Genomic DNA, 16,176 nt, shown 5'->3' with positions numbered 1-16,176 from the left:
CCGGGAAGCTTTGCGTTGCGCCTGTTCGGTGTGTAAGGGGTGTGTGACTATTGAGCATGCGCAGTTCTTCCAGCTGTCTGAGTTCAAGATGCAACGAGTCCGGGGTGTTTGGGGGATCGGAGGCAAAGTGTGGAGAACGGGAGTCGCGGGGAGAGGCTACAGCAGTGAGCAGGTACCGGGACATACAATCATAGAGAGACGGTACCCTTATTATTGTGATGGACCTTGCCGAGGTAGTAATTTAGCATCTAAAAAGCAACGCATCCCAAACTTTCCCCATTCGTAGTTCTACTTTCCCAGCATTATAGAGAAGAAAGTGCCGTTCATTACCTTAGGGATAGAGGTCAAGAAGGAAAATAAGCACATGATCTGTTTTACTGTAAGAATAAGTGTACCCCAATATTTCAAGTCTCATAGTGCACCCCAATAAAATAAAGTATATTTATAGAAATCAGCCGCAATTACACTTAAAGGATAGCACCCAGTTTCTAAAAAGCCTCTTGGTCATACATGCTGCACCCATAACTGCAGTTAAAGCTATTGCATGCATGTAGACATTGCACCCTCTTAACATAAAGTCTCAGACTCTCACATTTACAGTCACAATGCACCTCTTTTTTATTTACAGCAAAGAGTAAAGTGTACCCCATTACTATAAAGATTCAGAGAGTAAACCTGTAATTATGTAGACGAGGGTGGAGCTTTATAATGCAAAAAAAAAAAACAACAAAAAAACACACACTGTTACTAGAAAATCTCACTTATAGTTGGAAACTTGTTACTTTATTTATAGGGTTCAACCCATTACTTCAAAATTGTGCATTAAAAGAAAATGCACCCCCAAAACGTTACTGAGATGAAGTACTCCTCTTAAGAAGAAGTGTCTCTTATCACTGTAGATATTGTGTTGCTTTACTGTATTTGTACAGTGCAAGCTGTTTCTGCAGTTCCCCCAACTGTATGCCATTGCCATTAATAGAACATGCCTTTTGCTACTTGTGTATTCACATCAGCATTCTATAGCAAATAGTGACTTTCACTGCCTTAGTGCAGAAGGTAAATCCTGGTGTTATACAATGCTAAGCAATTTAAAGGGACAGTCATGTCAAAAATAAACTTTCATTATTCAGATAGAGCATGCAATTTTAAACAACTTTCCAATTTACTTTTATCACCAATTTTGCTTTGTGCTCTTGGTATTCTTAGTTGAAAGCTAAACCTAGGAGGTTAATATGCTAATTTCTTAGACCTTGAAGGCCGCCTCTAAGCTGAATTCATTTTGACCGTTTTTCACCACTAGAGGCTGTTAGTTCATATAGATAACACTGTGCTCATGCACGTGGAGTTACCTAGGAGTAAGCACTGATTGGTTAAAATGCAAGTCTGTCGAAAGAACTGAAATAAGGGGGCAGTCTGTAGAGGGTTAGATACAAGGTAATCACAGAGGTAAAAAGTATATTGTTATAACTGTGTTGGTTATGCAAAACTAGGGAATGGTTAATAAAGGGATTATCTATATTTTAAAACAATAAAAATGCTGGTGTAGACTGTCCCATTAAGAGGGTAGAAAAAAGAAACCCACGCAATATGCCCTAATATTATACTTGAGCAGGTCCATCGAGATCTTAAACTTCCCTATTCCACTGTAATCAGGAGACCTCATCCCCAGTCCTGATGAGATCAGGTGTGAGAGTACAGACAGCTGTTGGCGGGTTGTAGCCTTGCAGGCTTCAGAGCAAAGGTTTCAAACCAGCTGAGTATGGAGTTTGTGATTCAGACTGTGACCTGAAGAGATAGAAGGGATTCTGCAAATATGTGGCCTGTTATAAGTTATGCTGGCACTAGTGTATTTTGTGTGTGATTACAGCTTTAAAACTGTGCACCTGTGCGGAGGAGGTTGGCGCTGTGGAACTGAGCACTAACCTGCTTCTTTTAGCTGCACAGTGCCAAACTCCTTCACGCAGCTGCACAGGTTGGCACTTTGCAGCTGAGAGGAAAGGGGGCTGGCCCTGTGCATCTGAGTGGAAGGGGAGCTGGCTCTGTGCATCTGAGTGGGGGGGGGCTGGCCCTGTGCATCTGAGTGGTGGAGGGGGGGGGCTGGCCCTGTGCATCTGAGTGGAGGGGGGAGGTAGCCCTGTGCATCTGGGGGGGGCTGGCCCTGTGCATCTGAGGGGGGGGGGGGGCTGGCCCTGTGCATCTGAGGGGGGGGGGGCTGGCCCTGTGCATCTGAGTGGTGGAGGGGGGGGGGCTGGCCCTGTGCATCTGAGTGGTGGAGGGGGGGGCTGGCCCTGTGCATCTGAGTGGTGGAGGGGGGGGCTGGCCCTGTGCATCTGAGTGGTGGAGGGGGGGGCTGGCCCTGTGCATCTGAGTGGAGGGGGGGGGGAGCTGGCCCTGTGCACCTGAGTGGAGGGGGGGGGGAGCTGGCCCTGTGCACCTGAGTGGAGGGGGGGCTTGCCCTGTGCACCTGAGTGGAGGGGGGGCTTGCCCTGTGCACCTGAGTGGAGGGGGGGGGGGGCTTGCCCTGTGCATCTGAATGTAGGGGGGGGGGGGCTGGCCCTGCAAAGCTAAGGTTGCCAGATGTCTTCCAGAATAATACTAAATAATTTGTTGGTGACTGAGCATGATGGTCTGTGGGGGTCACACAATGCCCCACCTAAAGCTCTACCTTAGTCCCCACTCTTGATCACACCATGTATAGTTTTCACAACTGAGCAGTAATTTTACCCCTTGGCTGTCAGTAACATTTTAGCGCTGCAGAATCTGTTGGCGCTCTACAAATAACCGATAATAACATACAAATAATTTACTACTTTGGCTGTACACAAGTAAAGTAAGTAAATAAGTAGTGATCGGACCACCTTAACCGCCCCTCACTATTTTCTGCTCCATATTTGTAATGTGTTGAGGCACAGGAAGCCTTTTAAATTTTCAGTAAAAAAAAAAACCTGAACATTTAAGTGTCCAGTATTTTTGTGAATATTTTACTGGGATGCCTACTAAAATACTAGACTGTCTGGTTGAATGCTGGACACCTGCCAACCGTACCCCTTTGAATGAAATCAGACCTTGTCTAACCAGTCTCTGCTCCACATCCCTACAAGACCAGGCACAAAGCCTATTAGCTTGTTGGGTTCTTTGCACCCCACCTCATCAATAGGATGGAGTGGTGACTGACCCAGGATCAGTTACCATCTTCTAGTAAATAACCAGAGTGAGGTTGATTAGCGCACACTGCTTGACCTTGTGCTCACTTAGTCAACACTAGATCTTTCAATTCTTCCCTAACCACTGAGCTGTTTCACAAGGTTCCTCAAGATGCACTTTGTGACCCCTCTGTTCCGGTTACAACCTCTATACTTGTCATTTACTTTAGTTTGGGCAAACAAGTTCTTGTCTTTAGGTGATGCCAAGACATAATGTTTCTAATACTTATGCCCTTGGTAGTTTACTTGTATTCTGTGTTTAACCAGGGCTGGCACGAGACATTGTGCTGCCAGGTTTTGTGAATGAAATGATGCCACCAGCTTTGTGTACTATAAACTAAACCCTGTCATAGTACAGAACTTCATTAAATTAACAAAAAGTAGATACAGAAAAACACCAGTATATGATCAGCGACACAGATCCCTCAAACGTACCTGGGGATATGCCCAAGGGCTAGGTAGGAGCTGGCATACTCAGGTATTTAAGATGGTATTGAGAAGGAACTGGCACACCCAAGGACTTTCAAAAATGGTATTGAGGAGCCCCATTTGAGCTGGCACACAATGGACATTCTACTATAGCTAGCACGCTATGGACATTCTGCTATAGCTGGCACGCTATGGACATTCTGCTATAGCTGGCACGCTATGGACATTCTGCTATAGCTGGCACGCTATGGACATTCTGCTATAGCTGGCACGCTATGGACATTTTGCTATAGCTGGCACGCTATGGACATTCTGCTATAGCTGGCATGCTATGGACATTCTGCTATAGCTGGCACGCTATGGACATTTTGCTATAGCTGGCACGCTATGGACATTCTTTTCAGACATATTTTTCATTGGCATCCACCCTTGGCATTGTTTTTTTAACATACAACTATTCAAAGATTCCATTGTCAACTTTACTGAGTCCTCTTAGTTCAGTATGTTTTCCTTTCTTTATCTGTTGTGTGTTTAAAGTTAAATTCTAGCATTTTTATCTTGAAAATTAAATTCAAGTTTTGACTTGATGAATTAATGCATAAAACCTCATGGATAGCGCAAACTAAATGTACTGACTTGTTTATCTCAACAAAGCACCTACTATTGGAAAAGACAACCTGAACTGTTGCCATTTAAATGTCATTTGATTAACTGTTCTAGAGATCCAAGTAAGTTGGCTTGCATTAGATTGATTGCTTTAAGTCAACTCAGGGTGGCCTAAAGCTTGCGGTCTGTTTCACCTTCTGCAAGTGGACAACTCTTGTTTCATGACCTGTCTTAGTCACTGCACCTACAAGTTCTTATGGAAGAAAGGAGTTACTGTGCTCTAACACTCACTGGATGAGATGGTGGCTCAGATATAATCCTGAGCAAGCTCTAAAATCAGATACTGTTTCCATTTTGTGTAAGAGGGGGGTCATGAGGGAGAGGTCACAGCTCTCGGGTCTTCTGCAGTGTCTCCTAGCATTCTTCCTTCCTACTGTTACTTGGCAACTGCAGATAGAACACTGCTCTCCCAACTTTCTCAATGGCTGCGTGACATGCTGTGACTTGCACAGAGCTAGTGCAAGATTTCTTAGCTCCCGATCCAACGTTCTTTTGCTATACCCACAAGTCACTTGCTTACCCACAGTACTTAAAGGGACATTAATCAGTAAATACATTTCTTTCACTCCCCACTAATCATGAATGCTGCTATTTTGGAATCGGATTATACTGCAGGTATCTGAAGGATAGTTACTGCACATGTGCAAATAAATTAGCACTGCAATGTATTGAAAGCTAAATTTCAACATGGCAGCACCTATGACTAGAAGGAGGTGGGGAATAACCCCAATACTATGATTATAAAATATATTTATTGTTTAATGTCCCTTTTTATTAAAATGTTTTACATGTGAAAAAGTAGTATATAGGTGGTTACATTGTCTCTATAGTGTCATTACCACAAATCTGGTGCCTGGATTGTGCTTTTTTTAAATTGCATTTATGTACTGTGCACACTGTAAACCTAGCATGAAAGTAAAATGTCAAGTTAAATAAGCACAGTATGAAGCACATTTAAGGCTAAGATCCTGTGATGGATCCCCTGCTACCCTGACTGGGTAGCTCCACCGAAACGATCTTCCAACACCTGGAACCAGCCGCTATGTAGCAGAGAGAAAGGGATTTCAGCAATCCCCACCCAAATAACTAGACAACTAGCATTTAGGTGGAACAAAGAAGAACTCTTTTTCTCCAACATTGGTGTGTCCGGTCCACGTCGTCATCCTTACTTGTGGGATATTCTCTTCCCCAACAGGAAATGGCAAAGAGTCCCAGCAAAGCTGGTCACATGATCCCTCCTAGGCTCCGCCCACCCCAGTCATTCTCTTTGCCGTTGCACAGGCAACATCTCCACGGAGATGGTTAAGAGTTTTTTGGTGTTTAAATGTAGTTTTTATTCTTCTATCAAGTGTTTGTTATTTTAAAATAGTGCTGGTATGTACTATTTACTCTGAAACAGAAAAGGATGAAGATTTCTGTTTGTAAGAGGAAGATGATTTTAGCAGACAGTAACTAAAATCGGTTGCTGTTTCCACATAGGACTGTTGAGATGAAGTAACTTCAGTTGGGGGAAACAGTTAGCAGACTTTTCTGCTTAAGGTATGACTAGCCATATTTCTAACAAGACTGTGTAATGCTGGAAGGCTGTCATTTCCCCTCATGGGGACCGGTAAGCAATTTTCTTAGTCAAAAACAAACAGAATAAAGGGCTTATTATGGGCTAAAAAACTGGTAGACATTTTTATGGGCTAAATCGATTGCTTTATTTGTGCATATTATTCAAATTTAGGCTAACAATTGACATTTATAATCTTGGGGAACGTTTATAAAACGGCAGGCACTGTATTGGACACCTTTTTCAGTCAGGGGGCCTTTCTAGTCATAGACTGAGCCTCATTTTCGCGCCATTAATGCGCAGTTGTTTTTTGAGAACAGGGCATGCAGATGCATGTGTGTGGATCTAAGAATCTCTGAAAAAGCTTTTAGAAGGCGTCATTTGGTATCGTATTCCCCTCAGGGCTTGGTTGGGTCTTAGCAAAGACTGTATCTGGGACTGTATAGGGGTTAAATTGAAAAACGGCTCCGGTTCCGTTATTTTAAGGGTTAAAGCTCTGAAATTTGGTGTGCAATACTTTTAAGGCTTTAAGACACTGTGGTGAAAATTTTTTTTTGTTTTCTGTTTGAAATTTAAAGTGACAGTAACGGTTTTATTTTAAAACGTTTTTTGTGCTTTGTTGACAAGTTTAAGCCTGTTTAACATGTCTATACCTTCAGATAAGCTATATTCTATATGTATGAAAGCCAATGTGTCTCCCCATTTAAATTTATGTGATAATTGTGCCATAGCGTCCAAACAAAGTAAGGACAGTACTGCCACAAATAATGATATTGCCCAAGATGATTCCTCAAATGAGGGGAGTAAACATGATACTACATCATCTCCTACTGTGTCTACACCAGTTTTGCCCATGCAGGAGGCCCCTAGTACATCTAGTGCGCCAATACTTATTACCATGCAACAATTAACGGCTGTAATGGATAACTCCATAGCAAATCTTTTATCCAAAATGCCTACTTATCAGAGAAAGCGCGATTGCTCTGTTTTAAACACTGAAGAGCAAGAGGACGCTGATGATAATTGTTCTGTCATACCCTCACACCAATCTGAAGGGGCCATGAGGGAGGTTTTGTCTGAGGGAGAAATTTCAGATTCAGGAAAAATTTCTCATCAAGCTGAATCTGATGTTGTGACATTTAAATTTAAATTAGAACATCTCCGCGCACTGCTTAAGGAGGTGTTATCTACTCTGGATGATTGTGACAATTTGGTCATTCCAGAGAAATTATGCAAGATGGACAGGTTCCTAGAGGTTCCGGTGCCCCCCGACGCTTTTCCTATACCCAAGCGGGTGGCGGACATAGTAAATAAAGAGTGGGAAAAGCCCGGCATACCTTTTGTTCCTCCCCCTATATTTAAGAAATTATTTCCTATGGTCGACCCCAGAAAGGACTTATGGCAGACAGTCCCCAAGGTCGAGGGGGCAGTTTCTACTCTAAACAAACGCACTACTATTCCTATCGAAGATAGTTGTGCTTTCAAAGATCCTATGGATAAAAAATTGGAAGGTTTGCTTAAAAAGATTTTTGTACAGCAAGGCTACCTTCTACAACCAATTTCATGCATTGTTCCTGTCACTACGGCAGCGTGGTTCTGGTTCGAGGAACTAGAAAAGTCGCTCAGTAGAGAAACTCCATATGAGGAGGTTATGGACAGAGTTCACGCACTTAAATTGGCTAACTCTTTTATTTTAGATGCCGCTTTGCAATTAGAAAAATTAGCGGCAAAAAATTCAGGGTTTGCTATTGTGGCGCGCAGAGCGCTTTGGCTAAAGTCTTGGTCAGCGGATGTGTCATCCAAGACAAAATTACTTAACATTCCTTTCAAAGGTAAAACTTTATTTGGACCTGATTTGAAAGAGATTATTTCAGACATCACTGGGGGAAAGGGCCACGCCCTTCCACAGGATAGGTCTTTTAAGGCTAAAAATAAGCCTAATTTTCGTCCCTTTCGCAGAAATGGACCAGCCTCTAATTCTCCATCCTCTAAGCAAGAGGGTAATGTCTCACAACCCAAACCAGCCTGGAAACCAATGCAAGGCTGGAACAAAGGTAAGCAGGCCAAGAAACCTGCCACTGCTAACAAGACAGCATGAAGGAGTAGCCCCCGATCCGGGACCGGATCTGGTGGGGGGCAGACTCTCTCTCTTTGCTCAGGCTTGGGCAAGAGATGTTCAGGATCCTTGGGCGCTAGAAATAGTTTCTCAAGGTTATCTCCTGGAATTCAAGGAACTACCCCCAAGGGGAAGGTTCCACAAGTCTCACTTATCCTCAAACCAAATAAAGAGACAGGCATTCTTACATTGTGTAGAAGACCTGTTAAAGATGGGAGTGATACACCCAGTTCCAATAAAGGAACAAGGAATGGGTTTTTATTCCAATCTGTTTGCAGTTCCCAAAAAAGAGGGAACGTTCAGACCAATTTTGGATTTGAAGATCCTAAACAAATTTCTCAGGGTACCATCGTTCAAAATGGAAACTATTCGAACGATTCTACCCACCATCCAGAAAAGTCAATTTATGACTACCGTGGATCTAAAGGATGCGTACCTACATATCCCTATCCACAAGGAACATCATCAGTTCCTAAGGTTCGCTTTTCTGGACAAACATTACCAGTTTGTGGCTCTTCCATTCGGATTAGCCACTGCTCCAAGGATTTTCACAAAGGTGCTAGGGTCCCTTCTAGCGGTTCTAAGACCAAGGGGCATTGCAGTAGTACCTTACTTGGACGACATTCTAATACAAGCGTCGTCCCTGTCAAAGGCAAAGGCTCATACGGACATCGTTCTAGCCTTTCTCACATCTCACGGATGGAAGGTGAACAAAGAAAAGAGTTCTCTGTCCCCGTCAACAAGAGTTCCCTTCTTGGGAACAATAATAGATTCCTTAGAAATTAGGATTTTTCTGACAGAGGTCAGAAAATCAAAACTTCTAAGCTCTTGTCAAGTGCTTCATTCTGTTCCTCGTCCTTCCATAGCGCAGTGCATGGAAGTAATAGGATTGATGGTTGCAACAATGGACATAGTTCCTTTTGCACGAATTCATCTAAGACCATTACAACTGTGCATGCTCAAACAGTGGAATGGGGATTATACAGACTTGTCTCCAATGATTCAAGTAGATCAAAAGACCAGAGATTCACTCCGTTGGTGGCTGACCCTGGACCATCTGTCCCAGGGAATGAGCTTCCGCAGGCCAGAGTGGGTCATTGTCACGACCGACGCCAGTCTAGTGGGCTGGGGTGCGGTCTGGGAATCCCTGAAAGCTCAGGGTCTATGGTCTCGGGAAGAGTCTCTTCTCCCAATAAACATTCTGGAACTGAGAGCGATATTCAATGCTCTCAGAGCTTGGCCTCAACTAGCAAAGGCCAAATTCACAAGACAAAGGACAATCCCACAATTTCCCCGCGCCTCCATAGCAGCCACAGTACCACAGAGCCCCAGTACCTAGGGGCGGCGGTTTCGGGGTGATCCCGGTGGAGCGGCGGCACTTCCAGGGTGTCATTTTAAAGCTCTCGGTCCCCAGATGCCACAGTCCAAAAAGCGGCATGATTGGGGACCGGAGTTACAGCCCTTTTAAAGATTGGGGGGTAGGGGTGTCCAAACCCCCAGATTCCAAAGTAGCTCCCCTCTGGCAATTCTACCACCCTTTATCCTCCCTATGAGCTACCCATCCCCAAAACAGCTAAACTCTGGGGCAAAGGGCCGCTGGGACGACCAGGGGCAAAGTTAGCGGGTGTCCTGCTGTTCTGTGGCCGACCAGGAGTTCCAGGAGCCCGGCCAGCCAAAAAGGGGTTAGGCGGGTGTCTGTTATGAGGTGGCCAACCGGGAGTTCCAGGAGCTTGGCCAGCCTAGGAAGGTTTTTCCGGTCAGAGACCAGCTCTTCTATGACCAAGTAGGAACCCTAAAACAAGCAAACAAAGATTCCTAGAGATCGCAGTGGCTCTGAGGAGCCCAAGTCCTCTGAGAAACAGGGGTGAGGTAGTAGGGGGTAGGGGTTTAACTCTTGCAGCACGGTGCCCATGACAGATCCTAATAAAAATCAAGCCCCACGCTATAATAACCTGTTAGTGAGCACACAAATAATAAGTAAGGGAATGGTGAAAAATACCAAATTCTACTTTATCAGCCAGTAATGCACTGGGTTGTCAGTGCTGGATTCCAAGAATCATATAGAAAAATAGACTAAAGATAAAGAAGCATCCCCTTAACACACATAAAAAGAAAAATAGCAACATGTCAAGGGCGTGTCTATAGGTACTAATTACTACAAGATAATTTTATTTGGGGAACAATGTCCTCTTTACTCTTACGTCACCCTTTACCACCCCAGTACAAGAATTCCAAGAATTTGTCAAACTTCCAAATTTTCTTATTAAAAATCAAGTCAGTAGTGCTAAATATCAACATGAATCCTTCCCTATTTAAAGTTTAAACATTTTTCATTTTGGATTCAGATAGAGCATGCAGTTTTAAACAACTTTCAAATTTACTTCTATTATCAATTTTTCTCCTCTCCCATTTCCAGGGGTTAATTTCAAGGAGCCAATGGCGCCTAGGTGCCCGGATTTGTCGAGCATTGGTATAAATGTTTTTTAGATTATCCATTTATATAGCCCATCTGGGAGTGTTTTTGTAACAATGTATAGTTTTGCTTATTTTTTTAATAACATTGTGCTGATTTTCAGACTCCTAACCAAGCCCCAAAGTATCAGATGTAGACCCAGGTCAACAGACTCCTATTTGTGTAATCTGTCTTTTCAGATGCAGGGGAGAGAGGAGTGCTAAACTGGGAGCTTCTAAGTAAGTTTTTAAAAGGTTTTATACTGGATTTTTAGATCAGTATCTGTGCATATTCTTTATAGTAGTGTCTATTGCATGCAGTTATATGAAAATTGGTGTTCACTGTCCCATTAAATGCTCTCTGATGCGTACACTCACTTCTCTTGACGTGTAACCCACGTACTGTTGGTTACAAATTGATCATCTAATGGCACAAATAACATTTTCAGATCTGTCGTTTGTACCACAGTTGTGGTTGAACACTCTGCGTAACACCTGACTGGAAGGTCTTCCCTACACTAGTATATCACAAGCCTTACATGCTTTAGTGTAGTGTCCCTTTCATATTAACCAGCCATTTGTCCTCCTTGGCTTCTTTAAAGCACTCAGGGAAACTATATTTCCTAGGGTTGTATTTCATCTTGACACAAAATTGTAACCATCTATGACCAGATCCTTCAAACCATCATCTGCCACTATAATGGGCAATTTTTTTATCCCTCCTTTGTTTCCTATAAAATCTCAGGCTCAATGCCCTGCTCTCCTGCAAAACATCATCATCAATCGTGTCTCAGTTGTAAAGATTGTCTTTTGGCTATGCCATAGCTACTGTGACTCAGATGACAGCTGCTTGCATGTAGCATGGCATTGACTGTAATGGGCTTACTATATAGAGTAGTAGTAGTAGCCCTCTCCTTAATAGAATCTCCTTTGACATCACATCCAAATATGGCATCTATACCTCATCAAAAGATTAAGTAAATTCAAGACCTACTTTATTATTATTTAAATAGCTGACTAATCTTCACTCAATTTCTGTGAGCCTGACCATACAAAGAGCTGGCCATCTATGTATCTATCGGAACCTGTTCCCATCTGAATAGGCGTGGGACAGCTCCCACCAACCCATGAACAGGTTGACGTAAGCACGGGCAACTTTTGCCCCCATATCTGTCTATGTCTCTGTAGATAAAACACCCCCTCAAACTCAAAGTAAATATGGGAAAGTAAGAATTGTAATACCCTCAGGAGGTACTGTTTGAATTCTGGGGAATATCACTGAACAGATCCATCATTCTTCCAATGGCTTCTATTCCCTTGTCATGTGGAATGGTCGAATACAGGAAAGCAACATCCACCGTTCGCCACCCCATAGCTTCCCGCCAGGTTGAATCCTCCAACACTCTCAAAAGATGTTTTGTATCCCTAAGATATGAGGGGACCTTATAAACCAATGGCTGTAGGAATGAGTCTACCCAGTTAGGTTCTCAAATAGAGAACCTATCATAGAAACTATGGGTCTCCTTTTCACATTTGTGCTTGGGGATTTTACTTCTAACTCCTTTACCGTTGCCCTGTATGCATGCTAAGCCACAAAATAGAGACGTGCACTTTTTCGGACAGTGGCGTAATCAGCCACAGCCAGCTAGAACGCTGGAGTTTGGTTGTATTTCAAAGCAGTTGTTTTGAATAGGCATAACCGGATCCCCAATGTTATGGAGGGCAGTGAGGAGCCGCCAACAGGGTGAGTACCGCATTCTTAAATTTATATTCCCAAGATCTTCTCCCCCCCCCCATGTTGTAGAGATTGTGGAGAAAAAGGCACCATCTGGTGGCCGTGCCCCCTTTTGTGTAGCTTATGGGAATCTATAGAAATGTTTGTTTTTTTTAAAACCTTATGGGAGCCTCATTCTCACTCACACAATGATAACCCTAAACATTGTAGTAAACTTAGATTAGCCCATCTCCAGATTAGCCTAAATAGCGTATGGTCCCTTATCACATGGCATTGGAAGCTGACTTCAACCCCCAGTTTAACTGAATGAAAACAGAGAATGCATGAATTAAAGCGAAGGTAAAGTCAAACGCCTAATTACAAATAATTAGAGATATGATGCCAAATAAATATAAGTTTAATTCATCAATTTTTTATAAAACATAAATTACCTGTGATATCTTATGTTTTTCTAATCGAATCGGCTTTCCTATAAACAACCCATACATTTATTTTTTTTTCTAAATTACTATCACGTGCCTCTTAGATCCAATTGATTTTCTGGCCGTTAGGCGGCCGTCAAATTGCGTCATAAACATCCTGGTTTACCTGCGCATGCGTGACTATTTATCCTCTGCAATTTGCAAGCGCGCGCGTCCTCGTTTCGCGCATGCGCATTATAAATTTTGGGTTTTAGTCATTGAAGGAGCTGCCGGTCCATAAATGATGCGCATGCGCGGTTAATCCGTGCTCGATGTGCACGAGTATGCTAAACACGTATAGAGCGGGTGGGACCGCTCTATATGTCAGTGTGTCCTAAACTAGGAAATGGAGCGTGGGAGGAGATTATTTAAGGAACGGTAGGAGAAATAAAGTTATAAATTGAACAAAATAGATAATTTTTTATTAATAAAAAACCTAGCGACTACATTTCGGTTAATAAAAGCAACATAAAAACAATTGCTGGTTACAATAACTTTACCTTCACTTTAATGGTTCTTGAAGAATATGGATACCTTTAAAAAAAAAACTAATTGACCATGTTATAAGATATTACATTTTATTGGGAAACATTACAAGCACAAATATGATTTTATATTCTATAAGCTCCTCTATCACACAGATCTTGTGAAACGTCATTATATATTCTTATTTTTTTTTCCCCATCTTTCTGGTTTCCTTTCTCTCTTCATCTCTGACTCTGCGTTTACTCCTCCTTTTTCAGTTCTAATAGTTATTGATGGGTTTTTCTAACCATTTTATGTATTCTCAAGTGAAAACATTGAATAATGCATACTTTGCACCACCTCAGCAATTGCTGCGTCTTTTTAATCTATAAGGATAGACGGGTCTTATTGAAACTTTTTTTTTCTTTTGTTTCACAGCTATGTTTCATAGTCGTATAAATACAGGTAGCCCTCAGTTTACGCTGGGGTTAGGTTCCAGAAGGAATGGTTGTAAATTGAAACCCAGTTTATAATGTAAGTCAATGGGAAGTGAGGGAGTTAGGTTCCAGGCCACTCTCAAAATTGTCATAAGTAACATCTAATACATTATTTTTAAAGCTTTGAAATGAAGACTTTACATGCTAAACAGCATTATAAACCTAATAAAATAATCACACAACACAGAATATATAATTAAACTAAGTTAAATGAACAAAAACATTTGCTAAACTGCATTATAAACCTAATAAAATAATCACATAACACAGACTTTACTTGCATTATTCTGCAAACAGTTCTTTCTATGCATTCCAATCTGGACTGATTTATAGACAGGACAATCTTGTTGCTTTGAAATCTGCTCAATAGCTCAGGTCTGGTTAAACTGATTAATTTCAGCTTGCTTGGCTTGCATATCTTTGCTGCAACTCAAGTGGACAGCTCCACCTACTGGGTTTTTTAATCAATGCACTGCTTCTCAATGCTTTTCAATAGCAGTCACATGACTGAAAAAAAAGGTTGTTATTCTGAAACGGTGCAAATTGAACCGTTGTAAATTGAGGGCCACCTGTATAATAGATTGTTACAGCATATATATGGGTCTTATATAGATGTATCGTATTTTTCTGTTCATCAAGTTATGCATCACTTTGCATCGATTGCATGTTAGCTAATATGTTGTATTTTTTAAAGCTTTTGTTTGAAAAATGTAAACAAAACCATTAAAGGGATACTAAACTCAATTGTTTTTTTTTCTTTTATGATTCGGATAGAGCATGCAATTTTAAGCAACTTTCTAATTTGCTCCTATTAATTTTTCTTCATTCTCTTTGTATCGTTATTTGAAAAAGCAGCAATGAAAACTTAGGAGCCGCCCATTCATTGTTCAGCACCATGGATAGCGTTTGCTAATTGGTGGCTACATTTAGCCACTAATCGGCAAGTCTTTCATTCCTGATTTTTAAATAAAGATACCAAATGAACAAAGAACAATTGATAATAGGAGTAAAGTAGAAAGTTGCTTAAAATTGCATGCTCTATCCGAATCGGGAAATAAATTGGGTTTAGTGTTCCTTTTTAAATAATTATATATATATATATATATATATATATATATATATATATATATATATATATATATATATTATATATATATATATATATATATATATATATATATATAAAATTCTGTATGTGTCTATGTAGATACAACTTCTTTATCATTTGTCTGTTATTCAGCACACCTATAACACAGAGACAGTACCTAGGAGTGACTCTAAGCTATACACCTGTAGAGTGAAAATCATATGTGTGTATTGTCCCAAAGCTATGTGTAAAATTAACATTATACATACCAAAAGCTTGTGGGCTTTAGCAGTGCTCCTCCTCCCCTACCTGTTAACAGTCACTCCACCACCTATGCCCACCTGCAGTAAATCTGCATTCAGCAGAGTAGCCTATACTGGTTAGTAAAGAACTAACCTAGGATCTGTTCAGGAGTATGTTAAAAGGCCAACAGAGGAGGCTGATGAATAAATCCCAGCAACACCTGAGGCAGGCTAGTGACAAGCTCCAAAGGGAGAATTACTCTCACTGCCCTTGTACTCCTGTACTATTCTAACTGTGCGAGGGGACAATGGGTCTAAGAATCCCTGTCAACATCTTCACTGAAGAACACTTCACTTTTTACCTTCTCCTGTGGATGTAAAAAAATAAGACTGAGTTGTACAGGCAGGTGGGAGAGTATTTAAAGCTCCTGGTATGTTGGACATTTTTGCTGCTTCCTAATGGACTGGAGTTTATAATCCAAACATGTGATGACTCGTGGACTCTCACCACCTTTTATAAGAAAAAGGGTTTAATCCAAAACAGGTGGTAAATAAAATAACTTACCTCTTCCTCCATTCCAAGGGTTGGATGAACAGTAAAATTGAAAACATCCTGGAAAGCTCGAGTAAAGAGACCTGTATACAAATTATTAAAATATAAAAGACCTGTTTTAAAAATATATAAAATTGGTTTACAAAATATAAGATATAAAAAATAGGGTGAAGAAATTTGCTACACAATTAGTGACGTCTCAGGATCACTACAGATTTACACCAATGTAAAATAAAAAATCTTTTGAAATTCATATAATATTGATTCCAAAAGAGGAGTTTAATAAAATAAAACTCCTCATGTTTGAAACTAAGTAAGCTAGTTTACTTTAATAGACAGTATTGTTAATATAGAATAATATATGTGGACTAATTAAAAATTGCAGTAAAGAAATTATATAAATAGGATTATGCAAATATACTAATAAATGATAATCAGAGAATGAGGGGATTTAATTTAGGTCCTGTAGCGGTTTAGACCGCTTTACTAAAGTACTTTTATTACAAAACACAAGTTTAAAAAGAGTTTAACCTAAAACAGGTGGTAAATAAAATAACTTACCTCTTTCTCCATTCCAAGGGTTTGAAGAACAGTTCTATTTAAAAACGTCTTGGGAAGCTCTAGTAACAAAACCTGTTAAAAATGTTAAAACCTAGAAAGTTAGTTTACAAAATATAAAACATTTAAAAAAAAAAAAAAAGGTGAAGAAATGTGCT

The 16,176-nt window shown here is 40.9% G+C and overlaps 1 protein-coding gene across 1 annotated transcript in view; it reads left to right on the top strand.

The window, feature by feature from the left end:
* Positions 1 to 78: 78 nt before the first annotated feature.
* The window catches only part of AMT (aminomethyltransferase), a 64,935-nt gene continuing 48,837 nt past the window's right edge, over positions 79 to 16,176 (top strand). Inside the window, exon 1 of the mRNA XM_053721126.1 lies at positions 79 to 172. Within this exon, the coding sequence (XP_053577101.1) occupies positions 89 to 172 (84 nt within the window). The 5' untranslated portion in view covers positions 79 to 88. The remainder of the gene's footprint in view (positions 173 to 16,176) is intronic.

Source organism: Bombina bombina, chromosome 7, assembly GCF_027579735.1.
Source record: "Bombina bombina isolate aBomBom1 chromosome 7, aBomBom1.pri, whole genome shotgun sequence".
In the NCBI taxonomy this organism is placed as follows: Eukaryota; Metazoa; Chordata; class Amphibia; order Anura; family Bombinatoridae; genus Bombina; species Bombina bombina.
This window is presented reverse-complemented; position numbering and strand designations above follow the sequence as displayed.